Source organism: Sardina pilchardus, chromosome 19, assembly GCF_963854185.1.
Source record: "Sardina pilchardus chromosome 19, fSarPil1.1, whole genome shotgun sequence".
Lineage (NCBI taxonomy): Eukaryota > Metazoa > Chordata > Actinopteri > Clupeiformes > Clupeidae > Sardina > Sardina pilchardus.
In genome coordinates this window covers 24,921,211-24,936,210 of record NC_085012.1, presented here as the reverse complement: position 1 = coordinate 24,936,210, position 15,000 = coordinate 24,921,211, and the positions used below count along the sequence as shown (strand labels likewise).

Genomic DNA, 15,000 nt, shown 5'->3' with positions numbered 1-15,000 from the left:
TACCCACTTGAGGATCTATTAAATTACCTTCGGAATTTCGCTGTCAAATGAGAATTTCAAAGTCGTTAACTTGGTTTCTTTTTGTCTATTCTTCTTCTCTCATCTCTTTAATCCACTGCAACATTAGATTTACCGAGCTACACCAAAGAGGTGAAAGTCTTTTCGTTACCTAGCGTCAAGTTGTAAGTCTGGCGCAGGGATGAGGAGTGGAAGTTACCCGATGTCTCTGGCTATGGTCGTGACACTTTTGGCGTTTATCAAGGTAACGGCAAGTGGCGAGTATTGTCACGGCTGGCAGACCGTGGAGGGTACCTGGAGAGATGGCTTCCCTTGTCCAGAGCGCTTTGACCAAGAGGATGCAATCATATGCTGCGGCAAATGTGAGCTTAGATACTGTTGCTCCAGCACCGAAGCCCGACTGGACCAGGGAACTTGCGATAATGACAAGCAATCACCAGATCCAGTCCCAGGAAGTAAAGAGGACAAAGACAACGGGGCAGGTAAAGAGATTGAATACTACAGAGAGAGGAAGAGAGTGTGTGTGTGTGTGTGTGTGTGTGTGTGTGTGTTTATGTGTTTATGTGTGTTTATGTGTGTCAGTGTGAGTGAGTGGTGTGTTCTTGCCTTTATACTGTAACCCAGTTGCCTCTTTCTTTTGGTCGTGCGGATGATGCCATTCAAACAGATCACTCACCCGCCTCTACTGAGCTGTTTTGGCCGCACCAGTCAGATCATCTTGCCATGGTAGCTTAATTAAATTCCATACTTGCCTAATTTTCAGGTTAACTCAATAACTGTTTAGCAAGAAAAGCTGTAGGCCTACTCTCATAACAAGATTATCGGTAGCCTACTATCCTTAAAAAATAAATAAAAAAAAGACGGAGTGGTATTGCTCTACCCCCTGGCAGAACGGGGGTAAATTACATTAGGCCGAAGTTGTAGCCTATGACTGAGACAAGTTAAGAACAGCAGGCATTCTTTCGATAGCGTACAGAAACCATTTAAGATGTCAGGAGTCTGTAGGCAGCAGCAGCTGGCGTAGAAAGGTAGACACTTTGGAAAGCTAACTGGACAGGCGCTCACAAATGGCAAATTGTGCTGGCCGGTTTATAAATAGCTGTGTTTGTTCTAGCAGTAACACACACGCGCGCGCCACAAGGACTGCTGCACACCGGAGCTCAAATCGCACGGTTCCCCACGAGGATCAAGTTTGGACTTGACCAGATCCCGGTTTCGATGGTGCTGACAGCCGGATTCATAAAACAAATCGCGTTATGTTTCGTTGACGAGGCTTGCGTGTGAATGCCCAGTGCTTTCATTCAGGCTTTCAACTTTCTAACGGTGCCCTCACCTCCCTGACGTATTGCACGCACATAGTACACCCCTCATTGACACGCTGACAGAAACGCCCAAGAGCGCCGGCTTCTCCTATATTTCATTTAAAAATTCATTTCAACAGTGAAATCTACTGCAGGCCTGCGTGTCTGGTTAATGGGATTATATTGAGGCAAAACGTAGGATAAAGCTGATCATGATAAGAAATCATTTGAGTCAAACAGAAGAAATGTATTTCAATATCAAAGCTTCCCTTCGGATAAACTCTACTCCAACTGAAGTTCAATGAGACAGTACAGATAGCCTTGTCAAGGACTCGGTGAAAGGATACACACCAGCTGTGTATGCATTTGACAGAGCGCCTGGCTTTTGTGTTGTGTCCTGTCTGTGCACAGGAATGCAACAGGTGTGGACTAATGTTAGAATGTGGGCAATATCACCTTTTATGGACATCAGGGCATCTCTTGTATTAGTGTTAAAAAGATAGTAATTTGACCAATTATTGATAGGGTGGATTTCAACTATGTTTTAAACCATGTGGTAAGGACACTTACAGTTTTTTACAATCACTTTGCTACTATTTTCAGAACCTTGATGCCATTTTTCAAAACTCTAGACACAAAACTCAAAACGGTTATCACTTGTAACACAGGCCCTCTAATGTTCAAAACATTGGATTGTACATTCACATCTTCAAAGAAATCTTGCAATTGCACAATCATTGGGTCAAAAAACAAATTTACTGTGAAATACCACTGAAACATAACTATAGATCACCCGCACACAAGCAGCCGATAGTTTCATTGTGTCATTGTTCGTACAATCATTAGATATTGTAGAACAAAATAGGTGATACAGGTTTCATTATGGTACTACAGAAACAGTACAGTAAACACATCTCTGTAAAAGTACTGCTGTAGTAGAGAAAATACTACAGACACAGTGGAATCATTGATCACAGTTTGTAATATATTGATGCAAAACACTACAGTACAATCACAACATAGGTTTATTTGAATTAAAGTAAAAATAATTAGCTATGAAATAGAAAAGAAAAGACAGCCTGATGAAAATATAAAATATATAAAATATATATTTTTATATAAAGATATAAAAAATTATGCTACATCCATGGATATTGTAGTCTAACTGGTTCATGCTCCACGCTAATTGGTGACAGTGAATCTCGTTACAGTATCTTGAAACTTTCATGATTTGCAGTAAACATGGAAGATTGTGTGTCTGTTTCGCGTTTCCATACAACTGCATAAGAGTAATGCAACAGTTACTTATCATTTTGAGCAGTTGTATCAATTGATAGTTAGATCATTGTAAGGAAATGAATAGACGCTCATTTGAAATGTAATGTGTGAATTGCCTTTTGAAATAGTAGTACTTTGATGTTAAGTTGTACCATATTGAACAGGTGAGTTTTGTTGAATGAACAAATGATCTAAGTTGTATGTGTATTGTATCCAAGCAATTGAGAAAAGGGTTAGAGTTTTGAAAAATGTGCATTTTGATCATTGGTTGTGAGTTTTGTGTCTAGAGTTGTGAAAAATGACATCAAGGTTCTGAAAATAGTAGCAAAGTGATTGTAAAAAACTGTAAGACATGTGACCACATGGAACAAAATAGCTAATTTCGGTATTCATGTGACTGGGTATGTGTTCTGTCTAAAGGTTTTTTTCCCCTGGACATGGTTTGTGTGTGTGTGTGTGTGTGTGTGTGTGTGTGTGTGTGTGTGTGTGTGTGTGTGTGTGTGTGTGTGTGTGTGTGTGTGTGTGTGTGTGTGTGTGTGTGTGTGTGTGTGTGTGTGTGTGTGTGCAGTTTGAGTGAGTTAGGGTGCAACTGGGTGTGCGTGAAAGTTAGTAATTGAATGAGTGACAAAGGAAACAAGACTTGATTTTACTGTCTGTCCCCAGGTGATATAGAATGAATGAATGAATGAATGAATGATGCGTAGTGAATATAGAATTGATATTTGACATCATTGCATATGGTGGCTCACTCAATGTCTTCACAGTAGGCTACCTACCATATTGGCCACTAATGTACTGTTTGCTTACTGTCCGCATAATTGTACCCAGTCCGTGCATCTGTGAGTATGCGTCATCTCTCTCTCTCTCTCTCTCTCTCTCTCTCTCTGGGTTACGGTTACAGTCAGGAATACGTTGGTTGGATTGTGTGAACTGGAAAATGTGTAACGGCCCCCCGGGAACTGTAAATGGGTCTGAACACAGCCCAATCCAACAGGTTCCTCATTGTTCTTCAGTGGATAATGAGAGGAGAACGTGTGAATGGAGAACCGATAGGAACATGATGCCAAAACAACCGCTGACACACTGCCCAGCGTAAAAGCCCGCTGCCAAAACTTCCCCTTTCCTTCCTCTCCCTCTCACTTTTGGGGTCAGAAGTCACAGAATTACAAAAATACAGTTTCCTCATATCCATGTTAACCATTTGTGCCTAAGGTTGTTTTATATAACAACTGCCTGTATTCATTTAAGTTTGTATTATAATACAATCATATAACTGTTCTGTGGTCTGTGATGTCCCTTGAAACCAACATCCAAACATTATTGCATGTAGTGGTAATTCAATTACAGGTTTGGGTGATATGCTTATCACTGAATATCAGCAGCAAAACTGATGTTTGCAACACATTTTTAAATTTGTTTTGAGTGCCGTCAGACTGAATCAACAGGCCTCTGGCGATGTTGTCCTGCATATTTCAGGATATCTGAGACTAATGTCATTATAAAGTTAAGTTAGAGTGCATGAGTGATTTAAGAGCTATGTATGGAAGGCTTTCTTTGGAAGACATCCCTCTCTTTCTCCCTCTCCTTCTCTCTGTCTCATTTATCTGCCTCCATTTTGTGACTCTTTTTCTCTCTGCCTCCCTTTCTCTCTTACCTTTCCACCTCTCTGTCCTGCACACATTCCTTCTCTCTTATTCCATCTTTCATTCGTTCCAGCCTGCTTTATTCATCCTCCTCTTTTTTCTCTCAGTTTATCTCCTGCCATCTCTCAGCCCTTCCATGTTCTCCTGCTGTTGTGTTCTCACTCGGTATCTCTCGACACGGTTTCTGTCTTTATCACGTCCATCACGTTCCTCTTACTCTTTTGTGTTCCCTCCATCTCTCCTCGTTTCACTCCTGAACTTATCTCCTTCCTCTTATCCCTTTCACTTTCGCTATAGCTTTTGTGCTCTTCCCCCACTCTTCTCCCCACTTCCCCCACTCTCTCTCTATTTCTTTTTCTCTCTCTTCTCTCTCTCTCTCTCTCTCCCTCTGTCTGTGCCCACTTGGTTGGAGGAGTATAGGGGCCAGTGTTGGGGGCCAGTGGGGTCACAGCTGGCTGCGCTCGATTAGGACAGATCAAAACAGCGCTAATAACCGCTAATGAGGGCCCCGGGCCCCCTGGGGGACACCTCACTGCCCTGCTCCACTCTGGGTGTCTCTGGTCAGCTCCAGGGCTCTTTCATTTCTACACGCTCTCCGCACACTCACTCACTCACTCACACAGACATCACACAATCAAGACATCCACATAGACCCAAAAGAACACCTAACACACATATGTAGAGACATCGCACACACACACGCAGACATCATCATAGACCCAAAAGAACACCTAACACACATATTGTATGTAGAGACATCACACACACACTCAGACATCATCATAGACCCAAAAGAACACATAACACACACACATACACACACACATGCACACACACACACACACACACACACACGTATTTTCTTCTTAGTTTTTCCAGTTTCACTCACATGGACAAGCCAGCAAGATGTCTGTGAGGCAGGCCAGGGTCAGGACTTGTAAGGGCAGGACTTAATCTTGTTTCCGCAGAGCACCCCACTTAGCTGATGTAGATAGCGTCACCTCACTTGAAAGAGACATGAAACAAGCGTTTGGCCATTTTCAAATGATTTTGCCTACTTTGCTTCTGTGTGTTTGAATTTTTGGAATGCGGCATGGAATGGAGTGGAACATTGGAATGGTGCGTTGAGAGACTTATTCTGAGGGCTCTGTTGTTATGTGTGGTTGAGAACGCCATGGTGCTTGTTGCAGCAAAAACAAACAAGTGATACAAATAACTGTGGTGCCAGGAGTCTGAGATGGACAGACTGATACTGTATGTTTGCTGGTGTTTTAGTTACACTGGGTGACTAGAGCTTCAGGTCAACACAGGTTTAAACGGGAGAACTTTCTCACCTCATACCTTCCTCATACCTTCTCACACTATGCTTGCACAGCTTGTCAGTGTGTTAAGTGATACAGTTGGAATACAATTTGAAACATATTTGCAAATTGTCCATCCAGCTTTGAGCAGTTTTGCTGAAGGTGTTCATTGCAACATGCAAGTCATCGCTGAACTAGGCACGATTCTATATATTTTTCTTGCTGGAAAAGGAATCATATAATCATCTTTAAAATCCTACGTTGTTGTTTAAAATCAAAAGACTCTAGACACTACATTCATATTTTTGTCACACCATTAAATCTCTAACACAATACCCATGCGAAAAATGCTTGTTCCAAAAACTTGTATGATGGACAAAAGTGTCTGAGTCGACGTGTAAACATGATAGACACAACATCATTATGTATTTTTAAACGTGCAACAATTTTTGAAAAATACAGACTATAGCTGTTGGTATGCCTATAGCCGTAAGTCTCCAAGAGCCTCTGTTCCCGCCATGTAATTTAGTTGGTAGTATACATGTCACAAGGCTCATTCCCACGAGGGCTTTTTATTCGAGTTTGTGGTTTCGGGGAATACAGCCTCTGACCTAGACATCACTATACCACAACCTAGCAGTGGAGTCACAAGGACTAACATTTAACGGTTTATGTTCATTTGGTTTGTAAACTCCCGGCCTTGTGGGAAAGAGGAAAACTCAATTAGTGCCCTGATGCAGTCACTCCAATGAGTGTGTGTGTGTGTGTGTGTGTGTGTGTGTGTGTCTGTCTATCTGTCTGACCTTGTTTCCTGCCCTCTCTGTCTGCAGTGCCCATCTACGTGCCCTTCCTGATCGTGGGCTCCGTGTTTGTGGCCTTCGTCCTGCTGGGCTCGGTGGTGGCGGTGTGCTGCTGCCACTGTCTGCGCCCCAAACACGAGCCCTCGTCTGGGGGTGGGGGCGGCGGGCAGGGGGGCGGCGGTGGCGGCGGCCGCCTCCTGGAGACCATCCCCATGATGGCCAGCGTGGGCACCTCGCGCGGCTCGTCCTCGCGCCAGTCCAGCACGGCCACCTCGTCCAGCTCGTCGGCGCCCCCCAGCGCCCAGCGCCCGCCCGCCGCCATGTCGCCGCCTCCGTCGGCGGGCGCCGCCCTTCTGCGCACCCAGGCGTCCTGCTGCATCCCGCCGGACGCCAGCGTCTACGTCAACATGCCCACCAACTTCTCGGTGCTGAACTGCCAGCAGGCCACGCAGATTATGCCCCACCAGGGCCAGTTCCTGCACCCGCAGTACATCGGCTATGCCCACCCAGTGGCGCACACGATGGCCGGTCCTGCCTACCTGGACCCCACGCACGGGGGCTACCGGCAGCTGCAGTCCCCCTACCCTCCCACAAGTGTGGCCAGTGTGACGAGCGACCAGAAACACCCTCCCGTGACTGTGTGAGTGAGGGACGTGAGGCCTCGTAAGGACTGTTTATGACTGAGAGGTCTCGCGGGAGCCATTCTTATGAGGACTTTTCCTTATGGGAACCTGTCCTTGTGGGGACTAATGCCCTAGGGGAATCTGTCCTTGTGGGGACTATTTCCTTATGGGGACCTGGTGTGTGTGTGTGTGTGTGTGTGTGTGTGTGTGTGTGTGTGTGTGTACGACTGTTGAGAGGCACACTACAAGAGCGGAGTCAGCAGAGAATGAAGAGTCACATGGGGAACACACAGCCACGGATCAGTTCCATGCCCCAGTGTCATGTGTTGGAACAGTGTGTGTGTGTGTGTGTGTGTATGAGGGCACAGAAAGCATAGTCTCAGGGTTTGAGGAGGTCTGAGGACTGATTCCAGACACCAAATGAGGGGCAGAATTCTTTAGCTTGACTCAGTCACTGACACACAACTGTAACAACATTTGCAATCCCACGCAAAAGGAAATGTATGAAATACTCCTGAGACTGACAACATTAATAACGTTGAAAGTTATTGATGTGAAATGTAATCATAATGTATGCTTCATGAAGGCTTGGTGAGTGACGACAGTGAAAAATATTAAAGTGTGTGTGTATATGAATTATTGTGTTGTAAATAATAACAGTATACCCACTTATGGCCTGTATGAGTGATTGTGAATGTGCCATTTGAATGTACAGTGTAATATCAAAGCCTTTGTAGAAACAAAATGTGTAGTGTTTTGTATGCGGCTCTAAGTGTGTGTGTGTGTGTGTGTGTAATGGTAAAGCCAGGTGCTATGATGTGAAAAGCAGTCCCCCCTGTCCCTACTGGACAGTTAAACTCTAATGAAGTGAGCATGGTACACAGACTGTGACGGTCCACCCCACCCCCTCACCAAAGTGAGTGGAAACACACACACACACACACACTTTCTCTTTTAGATACAAACATACAGTACACACCACACCAGACACACTAGGGATACATCAAAGTGCAACAACACTTAGAAAAATAAATATACAATCAAGTTTGGGCAGAAGATGGTAGTATATACTGTATATGTATACAGTAGTTGTGTATGTGTTTGAAGGTGAGCGCTCTCCCCACCAGGCTACAGGCAGTAACCTTCTGAAGGCCGTGCAGTTCATTATGCAGTAAAAGCTGTCTGCCAACTGTTCCCCCTGACTATGTTTCTCCCCTGTGAAGAAGGTGTGCAAAGTGTGTATGTGTGTGTCTGAAAGAGAGAGACTGAGTTGTGTGTACATTTGTGTGTGAGACCGAGTTTGCAGTGTGTTTGAATAAGAGTAAGAGTTGTGTAAATGAGTGTGACTGAGCTGTGTGTGTGTGTGTTAGTGTTAGGTACATTGGAGCGGTACCAGAAAGTTCCAGGGCATTTCATTTAGAGTGACTTTTTTTTCTCTCCACCCTTGCATGGGGGAATATAGCAGCAAGGAGGGGAAAAACCCCTGACTGTAGCGCACACAGACCAACGGCGTACTGAACCGACCATCAGCAATGGCAGAGAGAGAGAGAGAGAGAGAAAACTCCTTTCATTTGTATTTCCTGACCCTCGTTTAGTCCACACTGCTGCTTCAAAGAACACAGCCCTAAAGAAATTGGACTAAAACCTCGCATTTTGCTCCAGAGTAGGTTAGAAATGCATGTTGGGTCTCGGTGTTCAGTGTGTCAAGGTAACTGGAGCACACACTGTCTCCTGGACACCCGGGGGGGGGGCGACGAACTATATTTCCCATCATGCATTTCAGATGTCACTTCTCTCAGGCCCTCTTCTATCCACTGTTAAATCAATTTCAAAGTAGCTTAACTGAATTTACAGGAGAGGCTCTCTTCAATCGTAATGCACAAATAGTGGTGTCACGGCAATTATATTATTATTATTTTTAATATTATTATCAATAATAAGAATAATAATAAAATTAACAATAATATTTATAAATGTGCCCCTCTGTTTTGTGTAAACTGTCATGTTTTTCATATGAAATGTAAAAATAAAAGTGAGTATTTTAGAATGTGTTAAGTGTCTGTGGGTTGCTTCTGGGGCCCAGCAGGAGAGGCCACTAACTGCCCTCCCTACTGCGTGGTAGAAAGAAGCCACAGCTAAATCTAAAGTGGGTCAATGGCTTCAGGGAGTTGCGTTTAGTTGCAGTGCTAACAAACGGGTTTGGGATCAGTGCCCGTATCTTTAAGTATATTACACCCTATGGCCTAAACCTGGCCCCAGATCAGAGTTTCAGGGTGCGAAATTCTGTCAGGAGGCTTGATGGAGAAGCGATTCACACCTTCGCCAGAGGAAGAAATCCAATGCCAAGAGTATGAAGGTAACACATTGCGGTGTTAAAACACAAATAGCACTTAAGGGTGTGAAGAAGTAAGGGAAAATAAAAACCAAGCCAGCATGAACTAAACCGCGAAACTGTCTGGCCAGGACTTACATACACATATACACCCACAAAATCCAAACTCATGGGTAAGGTTGGTCCTCATAAAGAGAAATGGTAGACTTAACGTAATGGCTTAGACCATCAACTCCAGTATGACTCAAACAATAATCCGACAACAATACCACAATAATTACACCGTGGTTTGGCCTGCCTCATACAAGGTGTATTCTTGGCGCATTTCTATGGAAACTCAAGCAAGAGGACCATTGGGCTGGGGAGTCCTTGGACCATGCTGAAATGGATCCCTGAGTTCTGCAGCAGTGGGTGGGAGGGGATTGGGAATGGATTCCCCATATTGAAGGGGCCACAGCCAGGTCCAGCTGGCCCCGATCCAATGATGAGGGTGTGGAACTCCCAGCTGTCGGCTGATCCGGTGCCACACCAAATAGGGGAATGGTAACAACTTTTTAACACATCCGAAAGACACACATAGCACAGAAGACATGGACAAATTCATACACTATTTTTCTTTTTTGTTTTACATGTGCTGCAGTCTAGTTAGCACTCCCTGCCATGTGTAGGCTAACAGTAAAGAGCCCCCAAGCAGAACATGTCCGCCCTCTGAGGGTTTCATCTCATTAAGGAAACTAAATGGACGCATCAACCGACGCACACATTCACTCCCAAAATCCCATGATTCATCATTCATCTCATTCTCACTCATCGCCTCTGTCTTTCCCACCTGGATTCGTTTAATTACCTGAAAATCCCCCACACACAAAGCTATACATCAACCCACAAATGCACCCATCTCAAAACTCTCCCAACGGACACACACAGTCAGGTTGTGTATCTTGGCCTGAGCGCAGAGTGCAGTCAAACTGCATTTAAACGAGATCGCTCAGGGTCGCACACGCTCGGTAGGGCTTCCCATATCCCCGACTTCCTGCGTATAATCTTCTGCAAACACCGAACCTCCCACCTCGCTTCCTAAAGACTCCTTTCTTTCCCCTACTTTTTTTTCTGCTTTTTTTTTTTACTTTATCAATGCAGCATCTCTCTGTAGCTCCCTGTGGGTGAAGTGAGGTGAAGTGAAACTAAATCCTTCAAACAGCAAATTGAACGATTTGTCCACGGCTACGATGCGATACCTTGAGCAAACATCCCAGAGAACTTCTCCTCCGTGCTTTTGTGGCTCTTGGCAGGCGCGTTGACACATTTTGAAAATCCTCAACAACTGCTTACGAGGGCTTTTCCAAATCCTTCACAAATGGCAATTTACAGAGGGGGTGGGGCAAAGATACTGGTCACGCAAGAGCTGGAGAAGAGATTGTGCTTGATGGATGAGGTATAGAACCAGCAAAATGCCACGCAACACACGTCATTGCTATCTCTTCACTTAGACCCTGAACATAGCCCCTATGTCTTGCACTGTTCTTCAAAGGAGCCGAACATATAGGCCGGCCATTTTCTACTCTGACTGGCTTAACACTTGACCGCTCGGATGCAACTGATCCAGCTGATTTGAATAGGTCAAGGGGAGAACTTTTTAGGAGGGGGTGGGTGGCGGGGGTGGGGTTGGGGGGGTTAAACAGCCATTTCAAAAAGAGGAAGACACGGAAACACTGGTCCATTTTATTTGACAAAAGAAAGAAAGAAAAAAAAGAAAAACAAAACAAAACAGTCCATTAAATCTGACAAAAAAAATTGAGATTGAAGCGCTACAAGCTGTGACTCGGGCTAAGTCAGCGTCTGGGGGCAACTGGCCAGATCACAGGATGGGATCCACGGGGGCTCGGGGGAAAAGCAAACGGAAAGAAGTCCAAAGAGAAGAGAAGGAGAGAAAGAGGCGTGCAACAGGGGAAAGAGAGAGAGAGAGGTGGAAGAAGCTGAAGAAACAGGAGGAAGGTACAGAGAAAAAGAGAGAGAGAGAGAGAGAGAGAGAGAGAGAGAGCGGCAGAGACAGAGACGGGGGGTCTGGGAAGTTTCAGAGGAGTGGAATGAACAAGGAATACAAGAGGATCAGCCGATCAGAGAGCATGTGTGAGAGAAATACACAAAAAAGGTCGTCAGAGAAGAGAGTAAGCAAGAAAGACTTGTGTGGGAAGGACACAGGAAACAGGGGGGAGAGTAATAGTAGTAGTAGTGTCTGTCAGGAGCAGGGGGGGTTGCAGGATATGTGGGGATTGCCCCCTCTGGGTTAGTCACCAACGTGGGCAAGGGTAGGAGGGGTTCTGCCTCACTGGCACCTCTGTGTGTCTTGGCAGCCAGATCAGTGGGCACGGGCATAGGAGAGGAGGTGTGTGTGTGTGTGTGTGTGTGTGTGTGCGTAGGACTAACACTAGAGAGGACAAGTTTGGATGTTACACACTGCTGTTGTCTGCATATGCCTTAAAGAAACACACACACACACACAAACACACACACACACACACACACACACACACACACACACACACACACACACATGTACATGCACAGATACACTCCTAGAGCAACCCCCCACTCCCACTCCCACCCCCACCCCACACACACACACATAACTTTTCCGATGTCTGTAAAAGGAATTGCGCTGCAGCCCCCATGTTTTGTGTTTATTTTAGAGACTTCACCCCACCCCACCCCCTTTGGTCGCCCAGGCGATGACAGATGCGCTAAACCCCTATATCAGCAGAGGTAGATGAGAGAGGGAAGAGTGGAGACATAAACAAACACAAGCACCCCCCACCCACCCCGCATTACCCCCTACACACACACACACACACACACACACACACACACACACACACACACACACAGACCTCATCCTCCCACGTGAACACCCACACACAAACTCTCCAATGCATGTGTATACATGCACACCATACACACGTGGGAGTTACACATACACACGCAGGCAAACACATGCACACACACGTGCACGCGCACGCGCACGCGCACACACACACACACACACACACACACACACACACACACACACACACACACACACACACACACACACACACACACACACACACACACACACACACACACACACACACACAGTGCCATCATACATAAAGGACACACATGCAGACTAATGAACACATACACAGGAACAAGATATTGCACTTTCTCTGTGTGTGATTCAATTACAGAGCAGACACATACATCACTGTTGCTTTGTTTCGTTTTGTTATGTGTTTTGTTTTTTTTTCAAGCCTTTTGATGTCCGACAGTTTTTTGGCGTCCCTTTAAGATTCGATTGGCTGGCCCCCCTCAGTCCGTGTGTGGTACAACTGCTGATTGGCCAGTCTGTGGTGAGAACACGCCCCCTCTCCATCTACAACAGCTTCAGCTGAGTGCTCCTAGAGGCATCTTCTACACCTGTATTTTTTTTCTTCTTTTTATCCGTTTTTTTTCTGGTTCCTCATTGCGTTATGCTTTTTAAACAGTTCCGGTAAGGCCACAGCAGTAGCACCCGACGAGGGTGTCACAAAAAGTCTCTATCTTCATTGGCTGTTGCCCCTAGTGTTCCCCTGGCGACCAGTGAGGCGGTTGCCAGGGGTTACACGCTGGGACGTTGACGGGTGGTGTCATACGAGCGGACCACTTGGGACTGAGACACCACCCCATGCTCTTCCTGGGAGAACGCATAGCCATCTGAAAGAGAGAGAGAGAGAGGGAGAGAGAGAGAGAGAGAGAGGGAGAGAGAGAGAGAAAGAGAGTTTTTACATAGGCATATAGTATTAGTGCATATGCAAAAAAGTTGATTAATTCTAATCCTGTATACATGCACTTGTCAATGTATATGAGGACTTTTGGACACTTACGTGACACGGTCTGTTGCACTGAGTTGGAGCGCCCCACACTAGAGGGCGTTTTCCTAAAGACACGCGTCAGCAGGTGGGCACGCTCATTCAGACTGGCCAAAGAGAGAGAGGGACAGACAAGACAGACAGGTCAAACAACCAATCAGAGCACAGGTTAGGGCTGCACGATTTGGGGGATTTTTTTTCTGAGAGACATTGCGATAGCGATTTGTGATATGATTTTTTAATGGCAGTTCATTGATTCAGTTCAAATGTTATTAATTTGCATCACCCCTGATTGGTGAGCATGCCCAGTGCACAAGAAGCATAGCAACCCCGACCAACTGTGAAGCTCACCAATCAGAATGTCTGTGCCCCTAACGCAGTATGCACACCCACCAACCAGAAGTGACGTAGTCAAGGAGGATGAAATGAATGGAGAAGTCAGAAGAGTGACAAAATTAGTTGTAGCTTTTTGCAGGATTAGTTGTAGCTTTTTGCGATTAGGCAATTGCGTTGGTTGATATTGTGATTACGATTGTGATTGGGACAATTGTGCAGCCCTGTTAGAGATCCAACCACAGGACACACTCAGTTACTGGCAGGACATACCACGATCCCACAAGACAGGACATTCCTCTGGGAATACGTCTAGGGGGATCACAGGGAGGGAAAGCACAAAAACTCAGAGGTAAGAACTCAAACCCATGCACACACACAAACACACACACACACTCTCTCTCTTACAGAGACATTAGTTTGGCATGAGTGGAGAACCTGACCCAGGTTATATGTCCCTCTCGTATACAGCCTACAAACACAAGTCCTGTCATGGCCACCTGATAGAGGCCCCACACACACACACACATAACACACAAACACACAAACACACAAACACACAAACACACACTCTCTCTCTCTCTCTCACACACACACACACACACGCACACACACACACCACCCTTAATGGAGACAGAGATGGTGCTCCTTCACCGTTAGCTGTTGCCAAAATTCCTTCCACTATAAATACCCATGACATTCCAGGCCTCATTAGCACCCATCTCCTCTGGCTGGCAATAACTCTGGAAGACCCAGCTCCCCCCCACAGCTCTGCTCCTCCCCTTACCCAGCCGTCTCCCCATTAACGGAGCTCGCTAAAAGGTCACGGCCGCTTTACTCAAAAGCCTGATTGAGCCACCGCCCGTTTGGAGGACACCAGGAGCCGTGATGGAGACGCTTGAATTCCAATGATGGAGATCACTTTGAATTGCAATTACTCTCTCTTTGAGTTCTGGGAGAGGTATTGGAGCTCAACAGCCAATCGAGTTGCACACGCCTCCCGTGCTCCTGGAACACTGCGCTGAGTGGCTGCGATTGTTTACGGCTCGCTCAAATGCACTAGGTTTGTCTCCCATTTACGGAGCCGCAAACACCACAAACTCTACAAACACCAGATGTTTTTCCGCACAAAAACACGGAACGGACAGTTAGTGGACCCCCGAGGAGCTCAATTTCACAAGAAGAGAAACGGGATTAGACTGGCAGCCTGCACCTTTAAGCCCCGGCGCAGTTCACACGGAACAAGGCCACTCCGCTGCTTTTCCCAGGATTAAGGCTCATATCATCTTCCTGTCTATTCCACCCCTAACGAGCCAGGGGACGAGACCGAGCCGGCCTCCAGTGACATCTCGTTTCAGGCGTCTGCTCTTAAATCACGTGAAAAAAAAGACCGAAAATCAAAAACAGTTTTTCCCCCTCCGCTTCCTCATCTTGCCCATAAAGCCTCGCATGATCTGATTTCCAGTCACTTGACGGATATCAGT

The 15,000-nt window shown here is 45.8% G+C and overlaps 2 protein-coding genes across 2 annotated transcripts in view; one reads left to right on the top strand and one right to left on the bottom strand.

Annotated features, from left to right (window-relative positions):
- The window catches only part of LOC134066375 (protein shisa-2), an 8,246-nt gene extending 537 nt beyond the window's left edge, over window positions 1–7,709 (top strand). Inside the window, exons 1-2 of the mRNA XM_062521698.1 lie at window positions 1–500; window positions 6,372–7,709. The exon at window positions 1–500 is cut by the window's left edge and continues 537 nt beyond it. Of these exons, the coding sequence (XP_062377682.1) occupies window positions 200–500; window positions 6,372–6,985 (915 nt within the window). The 5' untranslated portion in view covers window positions 1–199 and the 3' untranslated portion in view covers window positions 6,986–7,709. The remainder of the gene's footprint in view (window positions 501–6,371) is intronic.
- Window positions 7,710–12,136: 4,427 nt separating this feature from the next.
- The window catches only part of atp8a2 (ATPase phospholipid transporting 8A2), a 62,363-nt gene continuing 59,499 nt past the window's right edge, over window positions 12,137–15,000 (bottom strand). The window contains exons 37-38 of the mRNA XM_062521838.1: window positions 13,199–13,290; window positions 12,137–13,028 (exon numbers count right to left, since the gene is read on the bottom strand). Coding sequence (XP_062377822.1) covers window positions 12,934–13,028; window positions 13,199–13,290 — 187 coding nt within the window. The 3' untranslated portion in view covers window positions 12,137–12,933. The remainder of the gene's footprint in view (window positions 13,029–13,198; window positions 13,291–15,000) is intronic.